This window comes from Octopus bimaculoides, chromosome 5 (genome assembly GCF_001194135.2).
Source record: "Octopus bimaculoides isolate UCB-OBI-ISO-001 chromosome 5, ASM119413v2, whole genome shotgun sequence".
NCBI classification, from domain to species: domain Eukaryota; kingdom Metazoa; phylum Mollusca; class Cephalopoda; order Octopoda; family Octopodidae; genus Octopus; species Octopus bimaculoides.
In genome coordinates this window covers 40,316,872-40,333,054 of record NC_068985.1, presented here as the reverse complement: position 1 = coordinate 40,333,054, position 16,183 = coordinate 40,316,872, and the positions used below count along the sequence as shown (strand labels likewise).

The following is a 16,183-nucleotide window of genomic DNA, read 5'->3' as shown; positions in this document are numbered from 1 at the left end:
TCCGATCTAAAATCAACACTACTATGGCCTTAATGACATGTAAATATCATATTTTGCACCACCATACCACCAGTGAAAACTAAGTTACAAGATGACAAAATGTTTTCTTTAAATTTCTTATAAATTAAAATGCTGTGAACTATTGTAGACCATATTTGAATTAACAAATACACTATGTACATTTCTTTTTCATTAGATACTTGCCAGAATACTTTCAGAACGGTATCGTTCACCAATGAGAATGGTACTTCTCTAAGTTCCGGTGCCAATCTACACACCTCATTCTCTTCAGAACCAGAGACATCCACTCCAAATCCAGATATGAAAATCACTGTGGACTCAAGAAAAGGTAACAAAAGCTTGTCTTGTGTTGTTTTATTTTTGTCTGAAGAAATTAGATATTAGCACTATAAATTATCAAACACCTTTGAAATTTCGAGTTAGTTTAGAGCTTAACTAGTAAATCAGTAACTCCTTTTCTGCTGACAGCTAAAATTAGTGTAGTGCCTTTTATTAGAGGATAGTAGTTCACATATAGCATGACACTTGTAATGGGATATGAATTTAAAAGAAGTTAGCCTTATCTGCTGTGATTCTTTGTGTTTGAATTCCTTGTTCATATTGCTATGGCCTTTGCTTTGTGTGGCTCAACATAGTGCAGAGGTAAATTTTCAATGAACTGTTAAAAAGATTTGGTATGACAGTCATACCATGGAAAAAAGCATGCAACTATCATAACTTGACATTCTGATGAATATGAAAATATTGTATCTTGAATATTGTATATGTGCAAGCACTACAGTATAGTGATTAGCAAAAGCAAGTTTACAAAATAATTTTGGTACTGGATTGAACAATTTCACTCTATCTATCATGTTTATAGGTTCAACCATAGTCAAACCTTATACTTTACACACTTTAGAGTCCAAAACTCATTTTGAAATTTTAGTCGTCATGTCTTATGGATGAGGACTTAACAGGTTACATGTTATATGAAGACAGCTTCCAGTGGTGCTTTAACAACTATTCTTCTATGAACTTGCATTGGGTATAATGCCGTATATGCCCTATATCCTGATAATTATAGGATTTGTGTAGCATTATGCCCTACAAAGCCAAGAGTACCTGGATTCATTGCTCTTCATAGGAATAATTTGCCCACTAAGGTTTATTCCCTATTTACCTTTAAAATGCAAGCAGCTTTAAGAAAGTTCATCTGAGGTTCTCAGCCATTATTTCTTGCATGAAAAAGCCTGGGACACACCAATATCAGTTGATTAAACTGACTCCAGTACTAGTACTTTATTTTCTTGACACCCGAAGGATGAAAGGTGAAATTGCCCTTGTTGGGATTTGAACTCAGAACATAAAGAGCCAGAATTCAGTACCTCAAAGCATTCAGTCTTATGCTGTAACATTTCTGCAATCTATTGCCCTAAAAACTAACCCACAGTTATTATAAGATATTCTAATTTTTCATATGCAGATTTGTGATAGACGTCTGACATTTATCTTGATGAGAGTTCAAAAAATGTCTTTTGATCTCTAATAAGAAGTTAAAACAGATGTCACAAATAACATAGATAAAACAGTTAAATAGTAACATGTGCAACATTGCAGTAACGACTGCTTTTGAAACAATTAGTTTTTTGTTATTCTAAACAAGTTACAATGATTAAAGAGATAAGTCAATCACTTGGTTTAGTGGTCAACTTTTCATATATTTCCACTGATATATTATTATTATTGCTGTGCTCTTCAAGTTATTCAACTTTAATGGCTTCACTTGTTTCTGATATTTAGACCCAGATCATCTGAGTGGACCTGATCAACTAAAGGCATTCTACCTGTCACCATCTTGCCTTTCTTCACTTAGGCAATAGGATATGATTTACAGCAGATTTAGGTGCTATAAATAGAGCTAAATCTGCTGTAATTCATATCCTACTGTCAAACAGCCATGTGAAATTCAATTAGTTGGGCAAGGGTTCTGTGTTCAAATTGTGACTAAGTGTAGATGAATTGAGGAAAATCTTTTTACATAACATGTGTATTGCTTCAGTGTTCTGATAATGGGGTAAATAAAAGCCAAGAAAGAAAACTGATGTTAGTTTAATGTTGAAGACACTGGTCAATGTTAATTCATTGAAGCTAAGTAATGTCAAATTTTTGTCTATTAAAGAAAGTAAGCAGATGGAAAATCAACCTAATTTTTTTATCAATGGCATGACAGAAAATTATCTCTGGCATGTAAAAGGTAAAAGAAAAGAAAGCTATTTAATGCCTCCCATTTCAACAAAAATTTGTGAGGAACTAAATGAATTTATATATATATATATATATATATATATATATAAGGTAAATGGACTATAGTAGATCAAGTTTTAGCCAGTGTTTTATGTGTAATTATATATATTGTACAAATGTAAACAAATGTCTATACAATCTCTTCACCAGCAGGAAAAGGGGGATTGATCTGATCAAATATAGTGCTATTTCTGTCAGCTCATCAGAAATTACTTCCCTGCCTTCACAGAGTAATTGTTTATTTAGTCACAACTATTTCACTAAAGCAAAATATCCAATCTACATAAGTAGTGCATCACTAGCACTTATGTCAATTAATTATTGATCCACTAAATATAAGCACATGTGTGTATGTGTGTGTCTGTGTCTGTGTGTACACACACATTTAGTTAAAGTCATGTGCATAATTATTCATTAACTGAACAAAAAAAAATTTTAATAAATTCTTCTGCCATTAAATTAGTTTTTTAAAGATTTTATTTTAAAAATTTTATTTATTTATTTCAGCTTTACTTAGGTGGGTGACTCTTTGATTAAATCATGTTACATTGTTTTTTTAATTTTTTTATTTTATTTGTTGTCATTTGATAATTAAACAATAAAGAAAAATGCACTTGTTTCTTCTTATGTTCTGCTGAAATCTTTATAATATTCCCTATCTCTATAATATTCTAGATGGAAGAGTTATGTCAACTTTTGTTATTCCCATATTAAAAATGATTAGTCTTTAAGAAATTTACCTATTCAAGCTCCTCTAAAAAAGCAAGGGGTCATATATATATATATATATGTGTGTGTTATAACTTTATCAGTTAATGACTATATTAATTTGTATGGTCATTCAGGCAGTCAATAATGTAGCCAACTACTTGACTTAAAAAGTAGAAGTACCCATTGATGGCAGTTAGCTCAAGTGATATTAGGAAAATGCTTCTCGAAGCTAGGTAGATGGTGTGATTTGAACACATGACTGCTGAGTACTTCTATGGTCCTTCATTATGGTATCATATGTACAATGAAATGCAGTAGACTAGTAGGAGTGCAGTGCAGCACCAACAATAATGTATAAATAATTGACACTTTTCTCTACCTAGTGAACAGTTTACCTGTTTTCCTTTCCAGTTGTAATTCTTAACTTCTAAACATTAAAAAAATGGAAATCTTATAAAGATCTATATTGACTATTTAACTCTTATTCCTACTGGAAGATGATGTTTTTATCCAGATGGTCTTTTATTCTTCATAGTGTTTCTTGACTCCATTCATGTTGATGAATCTGTCATTAATTCAACAGTATGATGATGTGAGATAAGACTTCTTCACTTACTTGGAAAGTAAAATTCTGTAATCAGCAGTAAGAAAGATCTAACAAGGTCTTTAAAGAATTGTTGTATATGTAGGTTTTCTTGCTCATAAAGATTTTTAAAATTTAATTCCTCTTGAAACTGAAGGTTGAACAAAACTGATAATTACAAGTTTTCTAAACACAGAAAAATATGAAAATGGAAAGGTTAGATTATGATATTTGTCATTGATCCAGGAATACTTTCTAATTTCTTTCTTTTACTGAAGTGTCCTAATGAATTCATCTAAGCTAACAATAAAAAGATGTATTTTCATAATTCAAATTCTTTATGTAACAACAGCATTATTTTAGGAATGTGCTTTTCAATATATGAATGGTTGTTACTTTTGGTATCCCTTCATTAGAGGAGTTTAGGTACTAAATGTCTATTTCAGTCACACTAAAATGAAACCGACCTTTTATCTTTTTGTGACTGATACTTGACAAATATTAAAGGATCAATTCTTAAAACAAAATGATTCTTGTTAAATGGGATCTTTCCTGTCTGTAATGTATATCTATTTGAAATGTTTATAAATGTTATAGAAATATCTTCTTTGGTACCAAATGTAAGTTCTTTTCCATTAAAGAAGATATGAGTTTTAAATGTATCATTGCAAAAGATTAAAAAGCTTTTATTTAATATTTAAAAATTTAATGTTAAATTCAAGGATACAAAAATAAAAGCCTTTCTTACATAACTCCACCATCACAAAAGTACTCTTTCATAGACAATATCCAGTAGTTGTAATTCAAATATTCAAAAATATTTAATCGATTCAAATTCCAAAATACATGTACTCATTTGAAATAATGGTACAAAAATGGAGTTGAAAAACTGTAAACATTTTCAGAAATACAATGTCAATTTATGTATACTATTGGATATTTGCTTTCTGAATTTTAATGAATTAGAGTAACTTCTAATAATTTCTGTTAAATTGGTTCATTTCAATCACAGCTTTCAGTTAAACAATTTATCTTTATTATGTTAAATATATATAATATGAATTTCATTTAAAGCAATTAATTTCACTTCTAAATCTTATAGAGCACTTGTTCAACTAATTAATATTATACACTCCTGAGCCAAAATCATTATCAATTAGAAAAATTTCATGTTTTGGGGGTAAAAATTCTAATTTCACTGAACACAAACATTAATCAAGTCATTAGCAAAATATTTGTCATCTCAAAGTATTTGATCATTAATTATATCATATGCATTTTGCTTTCTGTTGTTTTATCAATACCAGGATATATTATGGTCTGCTGGGCCATAAAACAGCTTGCTTCTTTGCTGTGGCCTTTTAAAGGCTTAAAGACATGTAGTGTTTTAAAGCAACTGAAAGATTTGTTATAGGTTTAAAATAGTTTAAAACTTTGAATTGATATGAACTAATTAGAAGATTTGAACCCACCACACAAGGATATATTATGTCATGAAATATATGCCAGTGCTTTAACGTTTTTGAAGAATATACATTACAATGAGCAGTGGCTTATTATTTAGTTGGTTGGGCTACTATTAGTTTCATTGTCCAAAGAAGTTATTGTCAAAAAAAACCCCTGTAATGTGTGTGTGTGTGTGTGTTAACAGTTTGATTTGCAGTAGCATTACAGAAGTGGGAAAAACACTTCTGATCATTTTTGAGTAACAAGGCTTTCTTCATTGTCTTTTGATAAAATTGATTGTCATTGGATGATGAGTGAGTCTCATTTTCAATGGCTGGTTTAGATATGCTGACTGCTGTATGATAAGGTTGTTACTAGCAACTGGTGGACAGTGTACTGAAGTACCTCTTGTTTTGATTAGTGATTCTAATATTGGGAGCATCACTTCTTTCTTGTCATAGCAAAAGCAAATGCTGCATGTTCCAGGTGAGTAGGAGGGTGCTTTGCTGAGAATGCTTTAGGTTAACAGGATGGACTGATTCCATGGTCCCATTATCTCCAGATAAAATAGGATAGGGAAGTGAATTTGTATTTCTTGTCTCTGGAGTTGAAAGAGTACATAAGCTGGGTAAACCTTCTTTTTAAATTATTAGATACCTTATAATAACATTAGGTTGGATGAGAGTTGTCATGTAACCTATTGTATCTTAGTTCAATCCTATTTAATGTAGCTAAGAATTTCCTATTCCAATACTTTCCAAGCACTCACTAATATCATAAATTCTTTAATGGTCATACTGTTAAGCTTGGTGATTTTGCCTAAACAATATCACATCTAATATCATATACTACTATAAAAAAAATCACACATCTACATAAATTTCACTCGAAACACTCACATGCAATTGCTAAAATTGAACTACCTTCCTATAGAAAGGATTCTACCTCTAGCGATTTTCATCCTACCTGATGTGAAGTGTTTAGATAGACTGTTGATGTTTGTGTGTGGAAGATTAAGGAACAACAAAAGCACACTGCATTGCAAAACCTGAACCAAACATAGATACTTGGAATTTGAAAAAGAGTTTTTAAGTAAAATTCAAACAAATATGAAATGTAAGGAAGTGAGCTTGAACATCAGATATTGTATTCAAAAGATCATTAGTTTATATGACATGATAAGAATGGATATTGGAAACTGGATTAGGTTCTGTGAAGCCACTAAAAAACTAATTAATCATTACAAACTGATGTAGGAGAAAAACCAACATTTATTTAAGATTTTTCGTTGGTTTTTCTTATCTTTTTATAAATTGCAACAATATCAATTAAAATGTCAATATGATTTTGAAACTTTAAATTCAAAATTTTAAATGATCAATCAATTTACATAAGATTCTTTATTTAATTTACTTAGGATTCTATGCTCAGGAGTGCTTAGTTGATTAAAAATGCCAAGCAATTTATAATACATATCTTTTACATACTAAACTAATGGGAAATTGGTGCTTCTTGATTTATTTATTAACTTCTTTTTTTGGCATCATCCAAGATAATGTATTTAAAATTATCAAAGATGATTCTGCCATTTATGACAATCTCATTTTCATCACTAAGTCTTACAATGACTGAATTTTGTTTTGAATTTAAGAAGAAAAGAAAAATCAAACTAAGCTAATACTTTTAAACTGATCTGCCAGCCCTCTATTTTTGTGATCAAAGAAGATAGTCGACATCTTTATGGATATATCTATTATTTGAATTCAAAATGATGAAGGTCAAAAAACGCTTCGTCTGACACTATATCATTTCACATCTCCACTAAATCCTGACAAATCTATCATCCTTTTGTTTTCAAAACAGAAGTGTCATGACATATTCTCTGTTACAAACTTTTAAAATGGATAGCACAGGGGAACAATTTTGAACATAATTTCTGTTGAGTTTACCTTTCACTTGATTTAGGCTAAAATTGACATGCTGATTTCAAAACTACTATCAGTTTTCTTTTATCACATCTTTTTTTTTTTTTATACAATGTATTCTCTGAATAAGCACAATTGTGTTGTTTGCCCATAAATAAGAGGGCTGGTCAGCTGCTTCTGTTATAGCACTGAGAAACATTTTCAAAAATTTTTTTTAGTTGTCTTGCTTTTTATAATTAGTCTCACCTAATTTGATGGTGCTAAGTTCAGAAATGCCCCCAGAAATTTTCTATCTTGTGAAGTTTTTTTGTTTTTTTTAACAAGAATTTTTTTTTTTTTTACCAAAAATGTTAATTTTGCCATTAAATGCAAAACTGAAATAAACTAACACAAACCAAAAAGTACTTCTTATTGTTTAATAAATGTATTACACAAAATGTTTAATTACACATTTTAGGATAGAAATTTTTGTCAAATTGGAGTTGCAGCTACTCAAGAAGTGAACTTTCCCTTTGCTGCTATGCATGAATAACTTGCATCATTACAGTCTCTTTACAGAGACCAGCAGTAGTTAGCTATCATGTTTGTGTTCCACTTGCCTTCATACCTAATCTCTATGGTCTCAATGTCTTGGTGGAATTTTTCTCCTTGCTCATCACTTATTGCATGATGATTTTCAGGGAAGTAATTCAAAGGACTGTGCAGGAAATGCACTTTTACACACATGTTGCAACAGGTTAACAGGGTCTGCATAAGTTCTTCATAGTTTGATGATTTCATGTTTCCCAGGAAATCAGACACAACTGCTGCAAAAGCATTCTGTGCTTCTTTTACAATGCCATACATGGTCTCCAAAAAATGATTGTCCTGCAATAGCCACCTAATCTCTGGTCAGGCAGACACATAAACCTTAATTTTCTCACAAGACAAAGCTGTCTCAGTGTTTCAACACATATTTTACACATTATATGGGGTTTTCAGGCTTTGTTTTGACTACCCAGTTTCATGTCAAAGTAAGTAAGGTAAGCTTTCTTCATAAAAATATATGACTTTGTTTCGCTACTTAGGTAAAGTGAAACATCCACAAATAAAGCAAAAGACAGTAGGGCTGTTTTTGCATTTTCTTCTCTTACAATTGGCCATATTTCTGAAATACAAAACATGTTCAAGCCAGTTGTAACCTGGGAAAAGTGTTCTCAGAATTGTCAACAGTTACAAAGTAAGTAAATGCAGATTTGTGATAGCAAAGTTCCATAAAGACTATACATACTATGACATTCTTTCTATGGTTCTTTGACCATGCCTGATAAAAAAGTGCCTTTGACCCATATGACCTCATAATTAAAACATTAAGGGTGCATTCAAAATACAAATTTCCATAAGAAATAGTTAAAGGTCCAAAAGAACATGTCTCACATGGTTTGTAATGATAGTCACACTAAATCACAGTGAGGGGCATATCTGTAGACAAATTCATAAACATGAGACATGTATGCTGTCAAGGACCACAGAAATGTGTTGTTTATTAACACCTGATTGCATAAAATACATTTCTGTCATCATTATTACATTTAAAATTGGTTAGATTGAAAATAGCGAAAATTGATCAAGTTTGATGCTTTTTATTTACTGAAGATACCTAAGTCATAACTTTTATTTTCATTTTTGTAGCTGCATTTACTTTAAATGATATTGAAAAACTGTAATGTCAAGCTTCACACCTGGGTCTGCATTAAATGAAGCCAAATCTATCCTTAGAAATGGTGACAATACTGGAAATGTTGAAAAATGGACATTTGAGTTTGTGAAAAATCTTGACATGATAGAGCAAAATGGATTCAATTTTTGAAATCAGCACCCCCAAAATTACTTGGAAACATCTCTAACACTGGACAACAAAAAACATTTTCCTCAGTGTAATCTGTTAATGAATAAACAACTCTCTTGTGTATATCATCAGTAATTGTATTCTAACAGTTATATAACCATAACTGTTTTAATAGAAACTAAAAAGACAATTTCTTTTCAATATTGACTACATAAGGTTTTATTTCTCTGTATTGTTTATTATTGATATACAAAATATATTTTAATTTACACAAGATATTTTCTAAATCTAGTTTAATGATTTGAACCAATTTATCCTTGAAAATATGTTCAATTACTGGTTCCAGCATTGGGTTGTGCTATATTTAAAAAAGATTTAGTTAAAAAAAAAGGTATAAAATTAATTTATAAATTTCAGTCTATTCATATGGGATGTAGTTTTTTGAAACATGTTTCCATGTATTTACTCCTATTTTGTTTCAATGTTTGCATCTATTCATCCAATGAAATTCCAGTAGATTTATTCTTCAGTTTTTCGTAGGTCTTCTGCAATCATTTATCCCTCTTCAGATGTTGAATGTTTGGACATCTTCATGAACAACCAGTTACTAAAACAAACTTCATAAATTATGATTTTCTCTGTAACTGGCATGCATTTTGTAAAATAAATATGTCCAGACATGCTTCAGTGATGAATGAGATTGCACAATATTACCTGGAGAGAGAAGGAGAGAAGATGGTAACTAAATTGCACGAGGGTGAGGTGCAAGAGACAGACCTTAGGAAAGTTAAAGAATAAATTAAATGGAATGTTGTCCACATTTTATTAGAATATATAAACATTTATTTTTAAAAAGTATTGAAATATTAACTGTTACATATTGAAAATCTAACATGTTTTATCCTAAAATTGTTATTATATAAAATTCAGATTTATTTAACAGTGTTAACATTTATTCTTGTAAGTTAAAAACCCTTAGACCATCATACTTTTTCCTTTTTTGTTATCTTCTGTTATTTTTGTTTTTTTTAGCTCTTCACTTCAATGTTTTTCTGTTAGCAAATGAATATCAATGTATTGGAACAAGCATTTTCACTAAACTTTGAGGGGAAAAAATAAATAATTGAAAATAATCATCAAAAATTGTCAGAAGTTTTGTTGTAAATTGGTTTCATCATCAGATTATAAACTTTATTTGGCTTTCTTTTATCTATTTAAAAAATAACAACAACCATAGCAATAGACAATTTTAATGGCAATAATTTGTAGTATCTTCTAATTGATATTATTTTGCTAACCTTTAGCTTGTTAGTTGTTATTGATCTTTTATATTTGTTTGAGCATTCTTTTCAATAAGTATTTAATTAATGCATTAAGCATGTATAAATAGAAAAAAGTACAAAAAAATTCATGCTTGTTGCTTTATTTTTTCTTTCTGTTATTTATTTGCAATCTAGTCTCGCCAATGTGTTCACCATCACCTGCATGGTCACCTCCTTCATCACCGGCTCCACAGAGCCCTCGTTACCAATCTTCCATTCAAATTCCTCTGCTTTCATCTAACTCATGCAGTTATACCAACAAGTGTTACACTATAACAAACAATGGTAAACTTATTCTATTTTTTTCTTCGAACTCTTCTTTCCACATTTCTACAAACTTATGATTTCTACCATATAATGTCTTTTGGAAATTATATTTTCACACAACTGATTTTTTTCTTTTCCTCATTACGTTTTCCTTCATTTGTTTTCTTTCTTTGGCAAATTTATATTTTTCTACAATTTTTGTAAGTATGTAAAAACTTTCTCACAAAGAAATTTAAATAATATATGAATTTTATGTTTATATTTTTAAGTATATTTTTGAAAATTATTGGTCTTTGATGACCCAAATTTTCTAGTTTTCTGTCATTTTCATTCTTACTTTACTAAAATGATATAAAAAAAAAATTATATATATATATATATATATATATATCATAATCATCATCATCCTTTTAAAATTCATTTCCATGTAAGTTGTCATAGTCTCTGTTATTTCTTCAGAATTCTCTTGACAGGTTTAAAGACCATGTCTTGCTTGCATGTCTCATGGCTAGTTTCTCTTACTGTCACCAACCACTACAGAGTGTACCTGGTACATTTTATCTTGGCACCAGCACTAGAGAAGTTGTCTTGCCTTTTGGCAAGACTAAAGAGTCTTACAATCATTGGTTGTCTCTGATTTGCCAACCCTAATACAATATACTGAGTGCATTAAGTGCATTTTATCATGGTGCCGGCACTAGTGAGGTCACTTTGTATCTCACAAGACTAAAGAGTCTCTGCTACTCTAAGAGGGAAAAATAGAAGTTGAGATAAGGTGAGAGAAGTCAAAGTATGATGGGAGGAAAAGTGTAAATGTGGTGAGAGGGTGATGGCAGAGGGAGTGTTAGATAGATGATACAGTGGTAGGATGGGAGTGATAGAAGAGAGACAATAATGCTAGGCATTAGTGAGTGTGAGATGAGGTGTGATGACAATTTCCTGTTTGGTAGTAAGAGCATGAATGATTGATTGATAGTTGTAGAGGAGGGTGGTGGTGAGAGAAAAGTGATATATGTCAGTCATAAGTAATCTGGAGGAAAGTAAGTAATGGCTCACAAAAGAGTCAGTTAGGAGAAAGATCTCTATTTTCACAGGCATTGTAATGAGGGGAGGGTAGTGATCAGGATGGTTGGAGAAGTTGAATGGGCAGAAATCCAGTACTATCCTTGGTTACATGAACATGTGGTGAGCATGAGGGAGTGAGTGAGGATATGGTGAATGATAGTGAGATGAGAGGGTGTTGAAGAAATTGAGAGTTATGGAAAGTGGGTGATTGATAGAGAGATGAGAAGATGTTGAAGATTTGGAGAAGCAGTGGAAATAAGTTAAGTGAAAGAGATGAAGGAGAGTGTTGTAGTGTGGGTAGAGGGCATCTTAGCCACCATAGCTACCTCCATTTAGTGTCCTCTTAACCATACTTGCATGAGGAGGTGGCTCTTTTTCAGCACTGCATATCATCAATGATCAGAGTCCTTTGTCAATTCTTTCATGAGAAAGAACACGATGCATCTTCACCATTCTGTCCCATGTCTTCTTAGGTTTCCTTCTCCCCTTTGACCTCCAATTTTAGTGCTCAGCACATTTTGTACAGCTGTTGTCTTCCAAAAGTATAACAAGCCTGTACCAGCATGGTCTTCTCTCTTGCACACTACATTTAAGTCTTCTTATGTCTAGTTTTTCTCTTAGTTCATTTGTGTTCCATCTATCATGCTCATTTAACATTACACATCTAGTGGAGCATGTTCACTTGATTTCTTTCTAGTCTTCACAAATCATTTGCATCTGAGGTCAAGGGCCATGTTTAGTTACTATGCAACACTACATTTCATACACTAGCATCATACAGTTTCCTCTTCACTATGAGAAAGAAACTCTTTGTCCTTAGTTGAAGCAACAGCTCTCCGAACTTTCTCTACTCCATCCTTACTCTGGCTACTATGCTTTTGGTGCACCTACCTTCACTTCCATTTAGGTCATCAAGATAAAGGAAGCTATCAACCACTTTTACGCACCCAAACACATACATGTTCAAGCTATACTGACAAAAAGCACAAAAGCTTGCAGATGCACATTTTCATACATTTCACATCTTTATAACATAGCTCTTGAACACTACTAACACCAATGCCAACAGCCAGAAATTTTGTTCACACCAAATTCTGATTAAATCTTGACATTCTGATAGAAATATATAAGAAAGAGACATTGACTTTGACTCCATAGTCAGAGGAGCTAAATAGTGAAACTTCTAAGTAACAGTTTTTTCATGATGTAAAAATATGATTCTATTTTGCATTTTACATCAACTTTTACATCAGATAATGTTTATAACATACAACTACGTATGTTAAACTCTTACAACATTATGATAGGATATTGGTTTCAAATTTTGGCACTAGGCCAGCAATTTTAGGGGAGGGGTAAGTTGATTACATCAGCTCCAGTGTTCAACTGGTACTTATTTTATCAACCCCGAAAGGATGAAAGCAAAGTCAACCTTGGTGGAATTTGAGCTCAAAACATAAAGACAGACAAAATGTCACTAAGAATTTTGCCCCCCACGCTAACAATTCTGCTGGCTCTCCTTTATGATTGGATATTAATTAATGGTTTCTAGTTTTGGGGCAATGAAATTTGAGTTGCGAGACAAACTCAGTTTCAATAAAAATAACCATATCCTCTGCAGCACATAAGGAGTATCCTTCTCTCATCTGTCCCTTATAAACCAACACACATAGACAATATTTAACTTATCAGTGAAAGGAATAAGCTTTCTGTAAGGCTTTTTGTTATTCATAAACATATCCACTCCACCCAATATGTATTTTGAGTACTCATTTGAACTATGGTCATCCTAGTCCCATACTGGGAATATTTCATATATATATATATATATATATATATATATATATATATAATCAACATCATCATTTTATGGTTCATTTCCAAGCTAGAATTGGTTGGATGCATTGGCCCTGTCTCAGTCAGTTCTTGTTGGGAGCCACTGACATTTGGAGGATTATACATTTAATTTTAGCATGGTTTCTACAGTGTGATGTCCTTCCTGTCACCAACCAATTTTCAGAGTGTACTGGATGCATTTATCATGGATAAGAGAAGGTGCCTTGCATCTACAATGAGCAAAGATGTGTATACTTTGAGATGTGTATACTCACTCAAAGCAACATGACCGAGGGAGGTGCTTGAGAGAGAGTGATAGACAGCAGAAGTCCTATGAAGGGTGAGTGGAAGGAGCAAGAGTATGATGGTAGAAACTGGCCAATTGGGTCTAATGATACAATTAATGATGTTTATCTTAAACAAACAGCTGTCGGGTACAATTAAATGATGAACTTTGTGTCAAATTTATGTTTTTCTGCTTTTATTTTAAATATATTGCTCTTAAAGATTGTTTTAACCAGATATGTATGTACATGCAAATTGATCCCACTTGGATTTATTGCAATGTAGTAATGTGTTGGAGTTTAATTATCTTATTTATTTTTTGATGTTTATGCATCAGTTCTCTGTATGGATACATATTTATATGTATTTTGTATGTCATCATCAACATGATTGATTTTCATCCACATTTTCATGTGGGTGTGAGATGGCAGTATTCTGCGGATGGACGTTTTTCCTGACATCAACCCTCAATTGTTTATTATTAAGGTACTCTATTCCACTTGTTTTCACACACTTTGAAGTCCAATGGAATAAAGTACCATCAAACTGCAGGACATAAACAAACATCACTACTGTCCATGTGGAGTCAGTGCAAAAACATACTGAGACAAACAAACACGCACACGGACACACACACACACACATGCATGTATACAGTGGGCTTCCATAAAGTTCTTGCTTTAATTATTGGGTATTGGTCAACCCAAGGTTATAGTAAAAGTCACTTGGCCAAAGCACCACATACTGGGAGCAAAACCAAAACTAACTGATTGTGAAGTGAATTTCTTAACTACACAGCTATGCCCCCCCCACTCTCTCTCTCTCTCTCTCTCTCTCTCTCTCTCTCTCATATGCAGCCACAAAGTAACATTTTGGTATATTTTCAAAAAGCTGGTACTAATCAATCTTTCATATTCTAAATTCTAACTATTTGGAAGTAGTGTCTCTTGCTTTTGTTCTTTCATTTGTTTTTATTTATTTATCCTTCTAATATTGTTCCATGGGTGCCTTTTAACATATATTTTTAAAGTTTTGTTCAATTCTATATTCTCTAATGGAGCCATTCTTAATATTCATGAAAATAAATCATTGTCCTAGCTGTTGACAAACTTTTATCCTACAATAGTTATCATTGTGAAGACATGAATTTAAAATGCTTCAGTTTTGATAGTTTGCAAGGACTTGATAATGAACTACAAGTCCTTGTCACATAAATGTTGAATTCTTTAGCCAAAGTGCAATATTAACTCACTCTAGCCATTTCACATTTATTTAAATTAATTTGAGTGTTTAACGTTTTGAACTGCCTATTCATGAGTTCAAATTTACCATACTCATTTCGTTGTGTTTCTGGCTGAACACTTTACTGCACATTGCTTCAGTAGGTGTAATATAGCCAAATATTTTAAGTTTGCTTCATAACCACAATCTTCTGGTTTCAATCCCACTGCCTGGCATCTTGGATAAATATCATTTTCTATAGTATTGGATTGACCTATACCTGGTGAATGAAATTGGGTGAAGAGAAATTGTATAGAAGCCCATCTGATGGCTTGTGCCTGTACTTCCAAAGAACAGCTTTAACACACACTATATCATGCTAATTCTGCCCAGGAATCAGAGGGCTATACATGTCTGTGGAATGTTCAACTACTTACTCATCAATTCAATGGGCAAATTAAGTACTAGTTACATTGATCCTTTGGGCTTTTGATAACATTTGTAGAAGGAGGTGGGAATCTCTTGTGGTTGAGGAAGATGTCCAGATCTAATGTACTATAAACAGATTGGGGTGATTGGTTTGAGATTAAACCATGTTAATTTTCTGTTTGTTGTTGCCAGTGAGCAAAACTATGGCTGGATCTCCATCAGTTTCAGTGATGAGAATTCAGTTCTTTGATCAACTGAACAAGCCTGCTCATTGAATTAATGTGTAAGTGATTCAGCAATTTTCTCTGGATTGGGTGTTATTCAATTACAGGTAACTTAACATATGTCTGATTGCTAGATGAATTGAAACACATTCTACCCAAACCACTTAAGACTTCTTCACATAAACTAGATGGCCACAACAATCACACAATTTGGTGGCTTAGTGTAAGAAGTATTGATTAGTCATTAAGCATTATATTTTTACAGAAAAGGGATAGGTTTGTTGTAATGTTTAGGCTTTTACCAAGTGCATAAGGAAATAGCTTCAGTTAGTGATGAAAACTGCATTGGCATACTTACATCTTGTTCTACAATATTTGCCTTTCTTTAGGAAATTTTTGCATGTCATCAATCTAGGGTTGCTAATAGCTATCATTCAAATATTGATAGCAATATAATTGACCACATTCTAGTCCTAAATTATTGTTTTTGCTGTTCTTGTTGTGTGGGTGGTAGAGGAGGAGGAGGCAGTGGGCTGGCACAGTTATTAGCATGTTGGACAAAATGCTAAGTGATCGTTCTACTGACATTTTATGTTCTGAGTTTAAATGCAGTCATCGGTCTTTTTATCCTTTTCTTTCTTTATACATACACATGCTAATACATGACCTGTGTTATATTGCCCTTTCATGTTGCTACAACGACAGGGGCAAAACTAGTTGGTATACAGCACTTA

The 16,183-nt window shown here is 32.2% G+C and overlaps 1 protein-coding gene across 13 annotated transcripts in view; it reads left to right on the top strand.

Annotated features, from left to right (window-relative positions):
- The window catches only part of LOC106869124 (sorbin and SH3 domain-containing protein 1), a 482,929-nt gene that overhangs the window by 175,111 nt on the left and 291,635 nt on the right, over positions 1-16,183 (top strand). For 10 of the 13 annotated variants that reach the window (XM_052968338.1, XM_052968340.1, XM_052968337.1 and 7 more), the window contains exons 4-5: positions 197-349; positions 10,258-10,407. In XM_052968338.1, coding sequence (XP_052824298.1) covers positions 197-349; positions 10,258-10,407 — 303 coding nt within the window. Of the gene's footprint in view, positions 1-196; positions 350-9,730; positions 9,761-10,257; positions 10,408-16,183 lie in introns of all 13 variants that reach the window. The other 3 variants (XM_052968347.1, XM_052968349.1, XM_052968346.1) reach the window with 2 other exon arrangements.